Source organism: Marmota marmota, unplaced genomic scaffold (genome assembly GCF_001458135.2).
Source record: "Marmota marmota marmota unplaced genomic scaffold, marMar, whole genome shotgun sequence".
NCBI classification, from domain to species: domain Eukaryota; kingdom Metazoa; phylum Chordata; class Mammalia; order Rodentia; family Sciuridae; genus Marmota; species Marmota marmota.
In genome coordinates this window covers 4,958,507-4,974,621 of record NW_025999999.1, presented here as the reverse complement: position 1 = coordinate 4,974,621, position 16,115 = coordinate 4,958,507, and the positions used below count along the sequence as shown (strand labels likewise).

Genomic DNA, 16,115 nt, shown 5'->3' with positions numbered 1-16,115 from the left:
TCTTTGGTGTGGCAGATACATAGACTTCACTTCAGCCATCTGCTGGGCTGGAAAGTGAAATTACATGGCCAATTGTTCCACTGTTTCCACAATGCAATTGCATTCTGGAACATGATAGATCTAAAATCTGTATTTCATCGTGCTGCATGAGCTAGTCTGGACACCAGGATGCATCTAGGTAAGTCACTAACTTGCTGGGTAATCTGGAGCCAGTCATTTCTTTAGTTTCTCTCATTCTAAAATGGCATTTACCTTTCTGTGTTCTGGGGACTATGATATCAAACTCTGGGACCCTCTAATAAATCCCAATAGAAGGCATATGCAAAATCTTTGTTATGATGAGAGAAAACAAACACCCCATTTGGTATTTAAGTGGCCATCGTAAACACTAATAGCTGAATGCAATGCAAAATTCAGACCAGTGAATCAAAAGGAAATCTAGAGAAAGAATTCTTTCTGAATCATTGCTATTACAATAAATGCCATGCTCTCTAAACACATGTGCAATAATTGTACACAGGAAACAGCAAGAAGATACAGCACAGAAGGTGCAGAGCAAACCAGCCATTAGCCCTGTGCCAGCTTCCCCTGCCCCCTGCCCCAGCAGCATGCATGGCCAGCTGGTAGCCACCTTGTCACCAGCTGAGAGGTGGTGAGCAAGGAGAGAGAAGCAGATAAGCAACATATTGCACCAGCCTGAGATTTACATCCCCAAATCTCACAGTCACTTTTTACTGAGGACAAATATCACAAGACACAACAATAGCACATGGGGGTTTTCAAGTAAAGGCCAGGGCGAATTATCATTGCGGAGAAGGAAAGATTGACCTCCACCAAAGCACACAAGTCACCCGCCTGCAATGCCTGGCAGGTGGCAATAAATGGTACCTCCATCACAAACCTACCCCCTACCACCATTCATTACTTGCATGTGAGCAGAGAAGCCACAGAAAACATTCCGGACACTCAGAACCTGAGCCCCCGTGGTCTGTGGGTACCTGGCAGGAGGCAGTGTTCCTGGCAGAGTATTACAAAGAGGCTGCCAGCATTTGTGTTAGCCCATCCCAGGCTCAAAGTGCTTGGTCCAGGTCCCCAGAGTAGGCTGAGGCAGGACCACGATGGGAAGGACGAGGAAGGGGTTTGAGAGATACATACGAAAGACAGAGGATCCAGCCAGACTTCCAACCTTCCGCACGTCATTATCTAAGGACAGAAGGATGCAGTGGGTTTCAGAGGCCATTCAGAAAACACACCTTCTTCTGGGAATCTCTACTTCCATTCCGCCCCCCACTACCAATTAACCCTGTAAAAACAAGGCAAGCAAAGGGAAGGTAGGAAACAAGTATAAAAAAGCAAAATAAACTTGTCTTTCACACTGAGAAATACCACTCTCCATCCCCAACACTTGATAATGTGATTCCTTTTTCCAACTTCATTTTTCCTTTCTTATTTTTTTTAAGCATGAACAAAGTTTATGAAAAGTGATTTTTATGCCCATTTTTCAGAGAGGAAACTGAAGCCGAGGAAGTTGAGTGGCTTGTCCAGAGTCCGTGACAGGAGTCAAAAGAGGAGTCAAGACTTGAGCCTAGATGATTTTTCTAAGACATTCCATTGCTTCCCCAACAAGCCATGGCTTGGAAAATGGAATACCTGAGCAAGCAGTAGTCATGATGGCTGGGACACCATAGTAGGTAAAGGCTCCATTCTCAAAGCGAAGGCCTTCCTTACCAACCTCCACTTCCACTTTACCCTGGAGAAAGAAGGAGGGTACTGAGGGCGTTGTGTGTATGAGCAATTCCAGGTCTATTATCAATTATGACCCTAAGGACTTTGGCTTGGATGACAAGTAGATTTTTGTTTTTATCACAGGGCAATATTAATTCTATCCAGATCTATGCTGCAAAAACAACAGCTCCAGCTTTGGTAACTCTTCGCAGTAAACTCATTCCTTCATTATTCATAAAGCAGCACCCAGTCATGAATAACCAAGCTCTCCTTGCATACAGTAATGGCCCTCCCATGACACAGGATCAAGAACCAGCTAAAAGTCAGAGCCCCATAAATAAACATTCCCCCAACTGGGTTAGTCTGAGATTAGACCATTAAAAAAAAAAAAAAAAAAGTCTGGCTGAGATAAAATCTAATCATGGGGCTGAGGTTGTGGCTCAGTGTTAGAGCACTTGCCTACCACATGTGAGGCACCGGGTTCAATCCTCAGCACCATATAAAAATAAATAAATAAAATAAAGGTATTTATTGTATTCATCTACAACTAAAAAAATATAATCATGTGTGAAGCTTTTTGAATTACAGATGATAGTTACGGCTAGTGTATAGTGTGTTTATGGATCTGATACTGGGTTATATGCAAACATGGATTCTTTTTCAACTGACCCCACAGTCCCATGGGATCTATACCATTTTTATCCCTAGTTTACATGCATCAATTTTGAGGCTCAGAGAAGTTAAGTAACAGTCAGGTTAGTTAGAAAATGGCAACATTGGAATTTTAAAGGCATATCTTTCCAATTTCTGAGCCTACCCTTTTGCTATAAATTTTGTTCCCTTCACATTTTATATGAGAACCAAGATTTTTTTGATTAGTGTAAGACAAAGGTTGTATGTGGTATTATGTTTTATAAATACTGTAACGGGACTCATCTCAATTGCCAACACTGAAGAATGTGACTCCATTTTTGGAGAAGAAAGGTCCTTTTTTTTTTTTTTTTTTTTGAGGCTATTTAGAAAGATATTTGTGAGGCAAATGACAGTGTCAGAGCAGAGGCCAAGGTGGACCACAACAAAGAGAGGTAATTTCTAAGTTCATTGAGCTTTATCAAGTTCTCAAGACCATCATTTTTTTAGGGTCCATATGATTCTGTTGGGAAGAGACAGAGAATCAGAGACTGAGCTCATGGTGGGGCCAGGACAGGGCACCAACAGTGTTCCAGTAGAACCACACCTGACACTTATTCAAGTCAGGCCTGACCCAGGGCAGAAAGTGATCATCCTTGAATGAATACCGGGAAGATGCTGCACTTATTTTACTTAGTCATCTTCTCCCTTCCTGCTCCTCTGAAGGGGAGAAGATGCAAAGGTTGAATGTGGCATAGACAACAAATGCGTCCCATGTGCCTCCAGAGAGCACAAAGAGGACCAGTGTGGAAGTCAGAGACAGTGAGATTTCAGCTTGACAGAGGAAAGGGTTTAAATAAGAATTGTCTAAATTTTATGAGGCAGTAGACAGTTTCACTTTGAGGGATAAAGCAGAGATAAGGAGATCCCTGGGATTGTGCAGGGTAGCAGTTTCAGAAGTTCAGTCCCTCCTGAAATATCACTGAGGGGTCAGACTAAAGGTCAAAGATCTCGCCTCTCCTAGGACACTAGTCTTTTCTGCCTAGGCCCCTCCTGTAGGTCACACAGAAATGACTTCCCCAGTGGTCTTTCTCTCACGGCAGCCAGCCAAGGCTTGGCACCTGGCATGGAGGAAGGCATGCCATTCCCCTTTGCTCTGCAGATGCCTTCCTCTTGCCCTTACAAGTTCCCTGACTTTCCTACTCACCTGTAGGAGCAGCACAAAGTAGTCCACAGGGCGGTTGCGCTGGTAGAGGTAGTGTTCTGGGGCCTTCTTGTTCTTCTCGTCAAATTTCAGCTCCTGGATCACGTTGGGATGTTTCAGGAGACGGAGCAGGATCTTCTCCGAAAGGTACAAAGACTTAAAAGGCTCCACTTCTAGGAGACAGTGGGAGGTAGAGAGGAGTGAGCCCCTCCCATGCCCTGCCCACTTCAGCAGTGGTAGCTGGGAGGAGTCAGGTGCAGCTGAGTTCATGTAGAACACCCCCTTCAAATCCCCGGGCACTGGGCTGGTGGGCTTCTGTGATTCCTTGGGGATGAAGGATTCTAAATCCAAGTGTGCATCTCGGGGCCTTCCTCATGCCCTCTGGGGACTTGTGTCTCTGCAACAGCATCTCAGGAGAAGTAGGTCACCAGTCTGGAACTGTCAGTTTGTTATTAATTTTCTCTTTGATTTTTATTTAAAGTTGGGCATGGATAACTAAGCCATATAGAGAACAAAGACTTTAACACTATCATAGAATGAAATACAGAGAATTTTTTCTGACTTATCTGCATGACATTTGTCTGATGAATGCAATGTAATCCCAAGTTTATTGAGACAGGTACTTATTTAAATGATAAGTTGTCAATAATGTGAAGCATAATTGTATCACATTTATTTATTAATAGATATTATTATATATTTATACTTTAGCATATTATTAGATTACATTAAACAGGTAGAACTGCTTTGTTCTGGGAAATGAGCCTGTGGTTGAAAGAAATCTGTATTCAGAACTAGATCACATGTTGAAAACCTGACTTTAAAAAAGCTCTAATTTAAAATTTTCTACTTTTCAGCACATGGAACGGTGCTTCCTAGCACTCATTGTATACTCAATAAATACATGCTGACTTAATAAAACACTGAATTTAAGAGATGGATATGCTCATTCTAGTTTAGCACATTGATTAAGTGTGGCTGAGAAGGTCAGAGAGTTCAAAGACAATTTTTACCTTCCTCACAAGGAGTTTATTTTTAGCTTCTCACCTCAGGACAGGGAGAGGCATTCTGTCACCCTGCAGAAGGCAACCTTCTTCCTGGAACAGTGGTTTCTTGGTGCCTCCACATGTGGAGGTGAAGTTGGAAGGTATTACAGTGGGTGGTGCCTGGTCCCACCCTAGATTCTGCTGGGGCTGCTTTAGGCTGGAGACCAGGGTGGGGTCTTACCTGTGGCCATGAATCGGTGTGTGGCTAGCAGAAGCTGTGGCGAGATCTTCACTCTGATTTCTGAGTCGGAAAGCTTAAATAAGGAGAAGTCATGCCGCTTCCTCTCCCGGTGTGGGACCCTCTGCTTTTTCCGATTGTCGGCTGCAGGGTCACAGGGGTCAGATTTCAACTATCTCAGAATCATTATTGATCTTTAGAGATTTAACAAGAGTCACAGGGGACACAGACACATCCTTTGGGACCACACACATTTCTGCAGGGCCAACTATTATCTTCTGTTCTAGGACATCACAATGCCTCTTTGCCAGAAGAGAGGTGACCAACATGGGGTAGCAGGTGGGAGATAGCTCTCAACTTCTCAGTGTGATCTACTCTTAGGTGTAGAAGTAGCAAAGGGGAAAAGGCTGGCGTGGGGTTCCCAAGTCGGGATTCTGGCGCTGGCTCCTCTACTTATCAGCTGTGCAGCCTCTCTAAGCACCAGAGTTTCTGTTTGCTTTAATCTATACAAGGAGGCAAGCATATTTGAACATAGCACTTCTACTTATCTAATGTAGTTATTATGAAACATCAACAGGAGATCGCACGTGAAAGCGCTTATACAGTCATACAAACCTGAAGGACTGACATTCTTGGGGTTGGTGGGGCCCTGGGCATTTCTGCTTCTGACCCCCTCTTTTCCCCCAAACTGAGTTCATCTTCCTGCTGATTTAAACCATGCTCTGAGCAATAGCGGAGGCATGCCACTTTCTTACCAGCCGGAGTTCTCATGCTTCAACCCCAGCCCCTCTACTGGAAAAAATCAGGGAAAATACAATAAGAAAGAAAGGAGAAGAAACAGAGTGGATCCATAATCTATAAATGCAGGGGACTGAGGCAGGTCCTGGAGCCTCCAAAAGCCTGTATACTGGCATGTGATTAGAGGTTGAGAAAATTTGCTTCCCCCAATTTAATTTTTTTCTTAATTTTTAAGGTTGTCTTTGAAAAAAAAAACAGAGCTGTACATTTAGTGGGGATGTTTTCTGGTCATTTCTCTTGCTTTCCCTGAGCTTTGAAAACATTTTGAAACTGCTAGCCTATCTCACCTGTGCTAAGGGGAACAGGAAAGGGACCTGGGTTCTCTCTCCAAACTTGACCTGAAAAACAACAAGGCTACAGGGAACTTATTGTGCAAGTGGACTGGAGGCAGTAGAAATGGAAGGGGGTGAACCCGGGCAGGAAACAGGACTCCAGAATCTGACTCCCTCTTCTTTTGGAGCCTGCTTCTTCTGGATACTTTAAATTTCCTTCTAGAAGGGAGAAAGTGCCCTTCCACCCACTTTTGTGGGTCTTTGTAGTCATTGGGTCCCTTCTTTAACAATACTCCTTTTGCTTAGGTGTGGAGATGCAGGTGTCCAGATCACATAAGAAGTCAGGGTCATGTACGAAGAAACACAATATTCCTGGCTCATCGGTCTTTTCACAGTTCTTAAAGAATTGCACCAGAATTTTTTATTTAAGGGTAGAAAATCCCTGACCCTCTTCTGTAGAAAGAGGATCATTCAACATATGAGTAGCAAGTCAAGGTTCAGGACCTTCTGATTTGTATGACACGTTTGCCTACATATCCCTCCCTCTCCCCCATCAGAATGGCACTCCATATTTAGTCATTAGAGAAGCATTCCTCTGATCTCTCCCTTCATTTCTTTAATTAGAAATGAAACAGTAAGGTTGTTTAAACAAATACACTGAGAGGACCTTACTCATTTAAACAACTCTCAGACAATAATACTCCAATGTGATGTTTTCACAATTGTCTCTACTGAGACACTTGGGAGTTCCAGAGCAAGGGTGTGGGCACAGGTGGAAAAGGGAGCTGGAATGGAGATGGAGAGGCCATTTCTGAGCTCAATCCCTGTTCAAAGAGTCTGGCCAGCACAGCACAGAAAAAAACAGGTCCCTGGAGGGAGGCACTGTGACACTCCCCCTAGATTTTGTCAAGTTCTGGCCCAGCTTTCAGGTTTGATCTTGTCTAGATCCAGAGGGGAGGCTCCCTTTCTGCACCATATGGAATCAATGCTTTTCCTCCCGGGAGTATTTCTCAAAGGCTACTTCTATCAAACTAAGGACAGAGGTCTGAACTGAGATATCTGATGGGAAAGGGATGGCTGTCCCATGAGATGAAATCCTGAGGAGGAAACACTTCCTGGCCCAGTGACTTCCCTGGATTTAGAAAACATTCCCATCCCAGAGACAAAGCACGCCTTCGTAATGTTTGCAAGCAGAGCTTTGTTAAGGCTTGGAAGTCAAAGAAGTGTCTGCAGAGAGGAGTCCATTTTGTTCCTGAGGTGGTAGGGTAGGAGGGTGAGGGGAGTAGGGGTAGGAGCCAGGCAGGCACTTGCTTCAGGGGCGAGCGGGGACAATGAGGAACCCAGGGTGGTGATGTCAAAAGGGATCGGGGAGAAGAGCAGCATCCAAGAAGGGACATTTAAGTTTTTGGCTTAGGTGTGGAGAGGGCAATGCCACGACAGTCTCCACTGCGGTCCCCCTGGTGGTCTGGTGTAAGTGGAACTCCAAGGGGTCCTGGGATCTGCCTCCAAGTATACAAAAAGGCAATTCAGGAACAACACGGGGCAGAAACAAGGACAGAAAGGTTCCAGCCACCCTGAAGTGTACACCATGTCTCTTTTTCATCCAAAGGCTGGGAGGTCTCCTTTCCCTAGTCTAAGCTAGTTCCTGGAGGTTGTCTCCTGATTCACACTTTGCTAGTGACTCAGGTTGATTCAGGCCATGGTATCTGGCTGTGCCAGCACCAGGCAGAGGTGGCTGTCACACATCAGTGCATAGGGCTTGCCCTGACATTTTTACACTGTACACATCAAGCTAATTGTGAGGAAAATAAGATGACCTCGGAGAAACAGCCGAGGCCCTGAACTTACTGTAGAGGTCAGTTTCGTCCAGGATCTCTGACTTGATGATCTCCTCTATGATGTCCTCCAGTGTGACAATGCCCATCACCTCATAAAAAGGGTCCCCTTCTCCCTCGTTATTCACCCGCTGGACAATGGCCAGGTGAGATTTTCCTAGAGAACAAATGAAATCATAGTTCAGTTTCCAGGACATTTTCAGAGAATTTTCCTCATAAGAAAATGGACCAAGTTGCTGCCTGAAGAATTCGAGGACTGAACTCATCCTTGGACTTCCTTAAAATATAAAATTTGTGTACAAGTTTTTATATGCAAAAATTTGTGTACAAGCTTTTATATATACAAGCTTTTTTATGCAAACCTCATACTTTTTAAAGAAATATACACCTTGTGTTTTGCATAAAGATAGGGGGATGTTCTGAGACATGCTTTGCTAGGCATTTCCAGACCTAGTGGGTATGTGAAAAAGTTTTGTAAATTATAATGTGTCATGGCCAGAAAATTCATTTTTATTAGCTAGCAATGAAATAACAACTCTTCACATTTATTGAGCTCTTATTATGGTCCAGGCACTGTTTGGAGCACTTTCCATATGTCAATTTTTTTAATCCTCATAACAGTGCCTGCGGATAACTACTGTTACCTGTATCTTACCGATGAAAGAACTGAGGCACGGATTGCTTAAGTAACATGCCTAAGGTTGCACAGCTGATGAGAGGCACAGCTGGAGTGCAATCCTAGTAACTGATTTCGGTTCTAGCCTAGAGACTAAAGTCTTATCTAACTGTCCTGCTTTATGTCAATTCTACTTTTTTCTGTAATATAGACCCATTTCCTTTTCCTGTTCCTAAAATGTAAAACTGAGTGCTGGTTCTTTCTCTTGGCTATGAGATATTTAAGGAGAAAATCTGGCGTACTGACTCAGATGTTATTCTTGCAAAAAAATAAAAATAAAAAAAGAAGTTCATGCTTTATCAGCTTTTGCTTGGATTCTGTTAAAAGTACAAGAGGAGAGAAATAGTATGACAGATGCAAAATTAACTATTAAAATTGAAACACATAGCCACTCCTTGGGATTTTTAAATGAAATAAAATTGGAAAGATGATATTTTCATCATCTAACAATGGTCTTTAATTTTTTTCCCCCACCTTCAACTTAATCTTTGACCTCCTTCTATACTGATCATGCCACAGTCCTACACAAAAATCCTCCATGGCTCCCTAGTGGTACAAAATCAAGTCCAAACTCATTAGTTAGCTAAATCAAGGCTGCACACTGGTTTGTTCCTGTCTTTCTTGCTGCATGCCCTACTACATCCCTTCATCATTCCAGGTGTTCCAGGTGACCTCACTTCCTCAGTTTACCCTGCATACCTTCTCTACCTCTGTGCTCACATGGTGGCCTTCCTGGACCCTATCTCTGCTGGCTCTTCAGGCTCCAGATCATGTGCCAGCTCTTTGGGAAAACTCTTCCAGATTGGCCCCATTCAGAATCTGGGCCAATCATTGCTTGCTTTGTGCTTCTAAGCCTTTGATAACTTCATGAGAGCAGGTATCAAAATTTGCTGCTTCTTGTAACTAGCAATGTATGTGTCCTACACTGGACACTGTGTCTCCTACAAATCATGAGCTCCTTCAGGACAAGAAATCACACCCTTGAACAGGGTGTGATCTCTCTGTGTATCTGGCAGCTGATACATGCCTGATGGACTGAACTAAGATGACGACTGAATGAAAATCCATAGCTGGTAGATTAATGACATAAAAATCAGATATTAAAATCTTTATTAATTTTTGTACCAGGGATTGAACCCAGGGGCCCTTAGCCATTAAGCCATGTCTCTAGCCCTTTTTATTTTTTTATTTTGAGACAGGGTCTCCCTAAGTTGCCTAGGGCCTTACTAAGTTGCTGAGGCTGGTCTTGAACTTGAAATCCTCCTGCTTCAGCCTCCTGAGCCACTGGGATTACAGATGCGCACCACCATGTGTAGCAAAACCTTCATTTTTTTTTTGACAGAATACTATGTGTTTAAATTGAGATCTAAGCCCTGCATCAGCAGTTCTAAAATTATCCTTTAAAACAACTGCATCCTACCCAACCAGACTAAAGTGTTTTGTAGCTTAAATTAAATTATGTTAATTTTTGGAATGTGTGTGGTTTAAGGTTTCTTAAAAAATCTCCAACACATTTTTCTTAAACTTATGGCACCTGTTCTCACTTCTTTGCTAACATGTGCTAGAAGATGACAAAACAAATGACCAATATGGTGGAAAAACGATTTCTTAAAATCATCTTTTTGGGCTAGGGATGTAGCTCAGTTGGTAGAGTGCTTGCCTCACAAGCACAAGGCCCTAGGTTCAATTCCCAGCACCCCCCCAAAAAGAATTATAATGGGTTCTTTTTGGAATGTGGAGCCCAAATGCAATCCAGCAATACTTCCCACTATTAGTAATGATTGAGTCATATGATAGAATTATATAAATTAATACCTTTTACAAAGAGTGCTATAATTTTTACATGAAAAAGTCACCTTTGCTCTATAATTTATGAGGTCAGTCATCAAGGAATAGAGATTTTTAGGATCTATTTATATGATATTCAAGACAAGACAACATACCTATGTAATCTATTTAGAAACATTTCATAATTTACAATTAGCCTTTACAATTCCCTTCAAAATCTGTACGGAGCTATGAAGGTGGATGTCCCTTCTTAGGTACAGAGTGGGACAGGAATCAGCAGTCACATAGCCAAGTTCTGAGATGACACTCAACAAGGGCAAGAAAACCAGCTGCTTCCAAGATACACACACCTGAGGTCCATCCTCTCTCAAAGGCCCTGCACCCCTCCTCTTCCTGGGCCCCAGAAGTGTTTGTAAGTGACACAATCTGGAGACATGGAAAAGTCAGTTACTCCTTCCTCCACAACACTTCGTGCATACTTCAGGATTAACATTTATAATAATAATGGCCATTAATAACACTATTTTCAGAGAAGGCACCATTTACTATACACACTCTAGGGGCCAAGCACAGGGCCAGCATCATACACACACTATTTCACCATGTTATTTGCTATTTCTCTTTAATTCCCCACACCACAAAGGTTAGATCTATGAAGAGCAACAGCTATGAATTATTTATCTCTGTTTTCCCAGAATCAAGAATAGTACCTGGGACATTATCATAAAAAAGTCAGCAAAGGGCCAGGCATGATGACAGGTACCTGTAGTCCTAGCTACTTGGGAGGCTAAGGTAGAAGGATCACTTGAGCTCAGGAGATTGAGACCAGACTGGGAAGCATAGCAAGACCTTGTCCTGACTCTCACAAAATATATGTGACCAAGTATTCAAAATGATATTTCTTCAGGAAAATATACAACTGGTCCATGCAAATGAAGGAATGCTTAATGCCATGAACTCAATAATTAATAGCTGGTAACTGAATAGCCACATGCAAAAGAATGAAGTTGAACAGAACCTGGAATCATACACAAAAATCATGTCAAAATGGATCAGACATGTAAAAGTGAAAATTATAGAACTCTCAGAAGAAAACACAGGAGTAAGCTTTGTGACTGTAGAGTAAACGTGGGTTTCTTAGATAGGACATCAAAAGAACAACCAAAGAAAGGAAAAAAAACAGACAAATGTGATTTCACCAAAATTTTTGTCTATACCCCAAAGGATGCCATCAAGGAAGCGAAAAGAAGGAAAAACTCATAGAACAGAAGAAAATATTTATAGATAAAGAACTTATATCCAGATTATACAAAGATACTACAACTCAGGAGAAAATAACTCAAGTAAAAAGTTGACAAATAATTTGAAATGATGTTTCTCTAAGAAAGATATGTAATTAGAGAAAATGCTTAACATTATCATCATTAGGGAAATTCAATTTGAAATGTGAATGAGACACCACTTCATACCATGAAGACGGCTATAATAAAAAAGACACCCAATGACAAATGTTGGGGAACATGTGAAAAAACTGAAAGTCTCAGTCATTGCTGGTGATATTCTGGTAGTTTTTCAAAATGTCAGACTCAAAAGTACCATATGATTCAGCCATTCCACTCCTACAGGAATGGAAACATATGTCCACACAAACACATGTAGTAGGGCATGAAGCAAGAAAGACAGGATCAAACAAATATTTTAGAGCAGCATTATTCCTATTTAAAAAAGTGGAAGCAACTCAAATGCTCCCAAATAAATGAAATGTGGTGTAGCCATACAATGGAATACAATGGACTTTTATCTGATCATAAAAAGGAATAAGGTAAGATTTTAACATAGGTGAACCTTGAAAACATTACGCTAAGTAAAGGAAGCCAGACACAAAAGGCCACATGTTATATGATTCAATTTATGTGCAATTTCCAAAATAAGCAAATCTACAAAGGAAGAAAGTAGATTAGTGGCTGTCAGGAATTGGGGAAAGAAGGGAATAGGGAGTGATGCTGATGATTTCAAGGTTATCTGGAAGGTGGAGAAATGTCTGGAATTAGCTAGTAGTGATGGTTGCACAACTAAATGCAAATCAAAACTACTCTAAGATATCATTTCACTCCAGTCAGAATGTCAGCTATTATGAAGACAACAATAAGTATTGGAGAGGATGTGGGGGAAAAGGCACACTCATACATTGCTGGTGGGACTGCAAGTTGATGCAGCCAATATGGAAAGCAGTATGGAGATTCCTTGGAAATCTGGGAATGGAACTATCCTATTTGACCCAACTATCCTATCCCTCTCCTGGGTCTATACCCAAAGGACTTAAAATCAGCATACTACAGGGACACAGTCACATCAATATTTATAGCAGAACAATTCACAATAGCTAAACTGTGGAGCCAACCTACATGCCCTTCAGGAGATGAATGGATAAAAAAATGTGGCATATATACACAATGGAATTTTTTCAGCAATAAAAGAGAATAAAATCATGGCATTTGCAGGTAAATGGATGGTGCTGGAGAAGATAATGCTAATTGAAGTTATCCAATCCCAAAAAAACAAATGCTGAATGTTTTCTCTGATATAAGGAGTCTGACTCTTAGTGGGGTAGGGAGGGGGAGCATGGGAGGAATAGACGAACCCTAGACAGGGCAGAGGGGTGGAAGGGGAAGGGGAGGAAGCAGGGGGATAGCAAGGATGGTAGAATGTGATAGACATTATTATCCAAAGTGCAAGTATGAAGACATGAATTAGTGTCAACATACTTAATATACAACTAGAGATATGAAAAATTATGCTGTATATGTGTAATAAAAATTGTAATGCATTCTGCTGTCATTTAAAAAAATCAATTAAAAAAGAATAGATTAAAAACATAAATTATGCATTTTTAAAAGGTTGAATTTTGTGGTGTGAGTTTTAGGACCTATTTATATGATATTCAAGACAACATGACTATGTAATCTACTTAGAAACGTTTCATAATTTACAATTAGCCTTTACAGTTCCCTTCAGAGTCTGTAGGGAGCTATGGGACTGCTTCATAAGGAGAACAGGTTGAAATGAAAGAGCAGATCTGGTTTGATTAGGAATAATAGTATAGTATAAAATATTGCTTGAGAGCATACATCATTGTTTTGTGTTCTAGTATGTGGGGACCAAAAGGGAACCCAGATTAGGCCATTGGGAGACCAGAAATGGGGGAGGGGGTACGTTTTGCTTTTCTGTGGAGGTGGAAATGATGGACAGGGAAGTGGGCTTGGCCACAGAGGGGAGGGGGGATTTTGAGGACAAACCGCTGTAAGGCTGAGCATAGGAGTTTCCTATCTTTTATTAGAGGTCTCATCAGTTCTCAGGAATGCAGTGTTTAAGATTCACAATCTGGGGCAAATTTGGAGCAGTAGGGGCTCTAATTTCCCCAGTGTTTCTATCTTTTTCTGATTTTCAAACTTTAGCCTGCATTAAAGCCACCTGTCAATACTGGTTTCTAACCCGCATTCTTTCCCCTCCCATGGATGAATGTGGTGCTTAGTTCCTAATGGCATACTTGAGTGAGTGGCTTAAGTTTCAGCTATTTCCCTCTTCTGCCTTCCTATGAGATTCTGCGAATGGGAACTGTGGTCTTTCCTGTTGAGCCATCCCTTTGTGGACTATCATAAATGTTCAAATGCCTCCATATTATTCCATTAATTTGTTTTCCTCCAACTTTCTAGACAAGTGAACATTTTAGGCCAATATTGATGAATATCATTACCATTAATATAGAACTTCACAATTTTCCAGGAGGCTTTATACAGAGTACAGAGGAAGAGACATGGAATTTGTGAGAGGATGTTCTTGAGAACTTCCTGCATCCCTCATTGTGTGAATTAGAAATGATTCCCAGGCCCTCAGCTTGCTGTAGAATCTACTGAGACACATGTGTGTTATGCATATTCTTAAACAAGTTAACTTCTTTTTCAACTTAAATGGTCCTCTCTCATGTGGGGGCCATTTTCCTTGAGAGGGGATGTTCCTTTTGGCCCATCTCTGGGAGAAAGATGACATGTGCAGAACAGCAGAGACACCCTGAGTTGCACATATGGAGCAGTAACCTAAGAGAAGTGGTTTGCTCTGCACACCATCAGCCAAGTCCAGAGCAATGGGACCCTGGCAGCATTAACCTTTCCAGTTCTAAAATAGTCAAGACTGTTAAGTCCATGGACATTATGATCTCACTAAGATAGAGCAGAGGCAAGAGGTAATTATTTGGATAGAAACTTCTTGAATGCATTTTTCATGGGGCATTTTTATATGTCCCTTGAGCATACTACTGTGGCAACAAACACCAATAAATGGGAAACCTTGGGCTGAGTTGAAAGGTAAACAGTGGATTTTATGGCAAGGCACTTCCTAAAAATGAAGGCTACATTTGTCTCTGAGTTGTAAAAAGCACCATTTCCTCTGGGATCACCAGTGTCCCAGTTCTAAACTAGCAACTACAGACTCTCTGACATCTAGTTTGAATCCCTGACATGCTCCTACTATCCAGCCTCCACAGAAGCCCAGGCCTGTCCTGATGGCTTGGCTTGCTGACAGCTGCCTTTTCCTGATTTCTAGCAGCTATGGACTCCTTAACCCTCCTTGAGAGTTTGCTTCCCTCAAGCCTTGACTACTTCCTCCCACTCTCTAATTTATAATCCCTAGCTCCAATGCTGCCCACATCCTAATGAGACACAAAGTGGAGAATATGCACCTATGGTTTGAACCTTGTTTAGAATATAGAGTTAGGATGGTTTCAGTTGGAACTGGAGAAATAATCCTCAAGGAATCATCAGGGGTCTGAGTCATACCTCTCAAGGATTAAGCGATACTTACGTTGATCCATCTTTCCTCTATTAAATAGCACCATCTGGTAAGACTCTGCACTCCAAATGCTTTGGAATGTATTTCATGTAGCTCAGTGGTTCTCAATGCCAGCTGTACATTAGGATCATGTGTGTAGCTTTACATACATTTTACTGACTGAATCCCACACTCAGAAATTCCTATTTCATTGGTTTGGGATGGGGTCATGGCGTGAGTGGTTTAAAAATTTCCCCCAAGTGATTCTGATATACAGTCAAAGTTGAGAACTATTATTTTGGTTTATGGAAATGGTTCTCAAAGTGTGGTCCTTGGACCAGCAGCAATAGCATCACTGAAGAACTAGCTAGAAATGAAAATTCCCAGGCCCCATCCGAGGCCTAGTGAATCAGAGTCTCTGGGGGTGCAGCCCAGTGATTTGTGGTTTAATAAGCTTTACAGGTAGTTTTGATGCAGGCTAAAGTTTAAAAACCACTGGCTTATGAGTAAGCTTCGTGTCATTCTAGTTATTTGTCTTATGATCTATGAGAAAGGGAAATAAGTACTGAGACGTCTAGTAAATCCTAGCCCCTCAGGTGCACTGGTTAAGGCTCACAGGATGTTAAATATTCACAAAAAGACAGAAAAGAAACTTCTAGAAAAAAGGATAGCTGTCACAGCAAAGTGATTAAATGCTTTCTCCAAATGATGTGGGTGGTTATGGTATTTTTGTAGACATGGGCAGAAAGTAGTTGATAACTTTTAATGCTGGGCTTTGAAAGGGGTCTCTTGTGACTTTTATACCAAGCACCTTTGAGATAGGCTTGAGGTACTGCACTGCAGTACTGCACTATTAGGCTCTTGGAGTGTCTGAGGTCGGCCACATTTCTCAATTTCCCACTGCTAAAAGGTAAACTAGTTTTTTTTTTTTTCCCTGTTGCCACAAGAATCTTAGTACTGGTTTCTGGTAACTGTCTATATAAAGTTCTGTCACAGCTCCATCTAGCATCAACCTATCCAAAGTTAGATTTCTTAGAAGGGTGATTACATTCTTAAAAATATTTTTTAAAAATTATTGATGGACTTTTATTTTTTATTTATGTAAATGCAGTGCTGAGAATTGAAGCCAGTGCCTCACA

The 16,115-nt window shown here is 41.6% G+C and overlaps 1 protein-coding gene across 1 annotated transcript in view; it reads right to left on the bottom strand.

Moving 5' to 3' along the window:
* The window catches only part of Cnnm1 (cyclin and CBS domain divalent metal cation transport mediator 1), a 53,726-nt gene that overhangs the window by 21,489 nt on the left and 16,122 nt on the right, over positions 1-16,115 (bottom strand). The window contains 5 exon segments of the mRNA XM_015494880.2: positions 1,156-1,203; positions 1,651-1,750; positions 3,563-3,732; positions 4,787-4,927; positions 7,702-7,845. Of these exon segments, the coding sequence (XP_015350366.2) occupies positions 1,156-1,203; positions 1,651-1,750; positions 3,563-3,732; positions 4,787-4,927; positions 7,702-7,845 (603 nt within the window).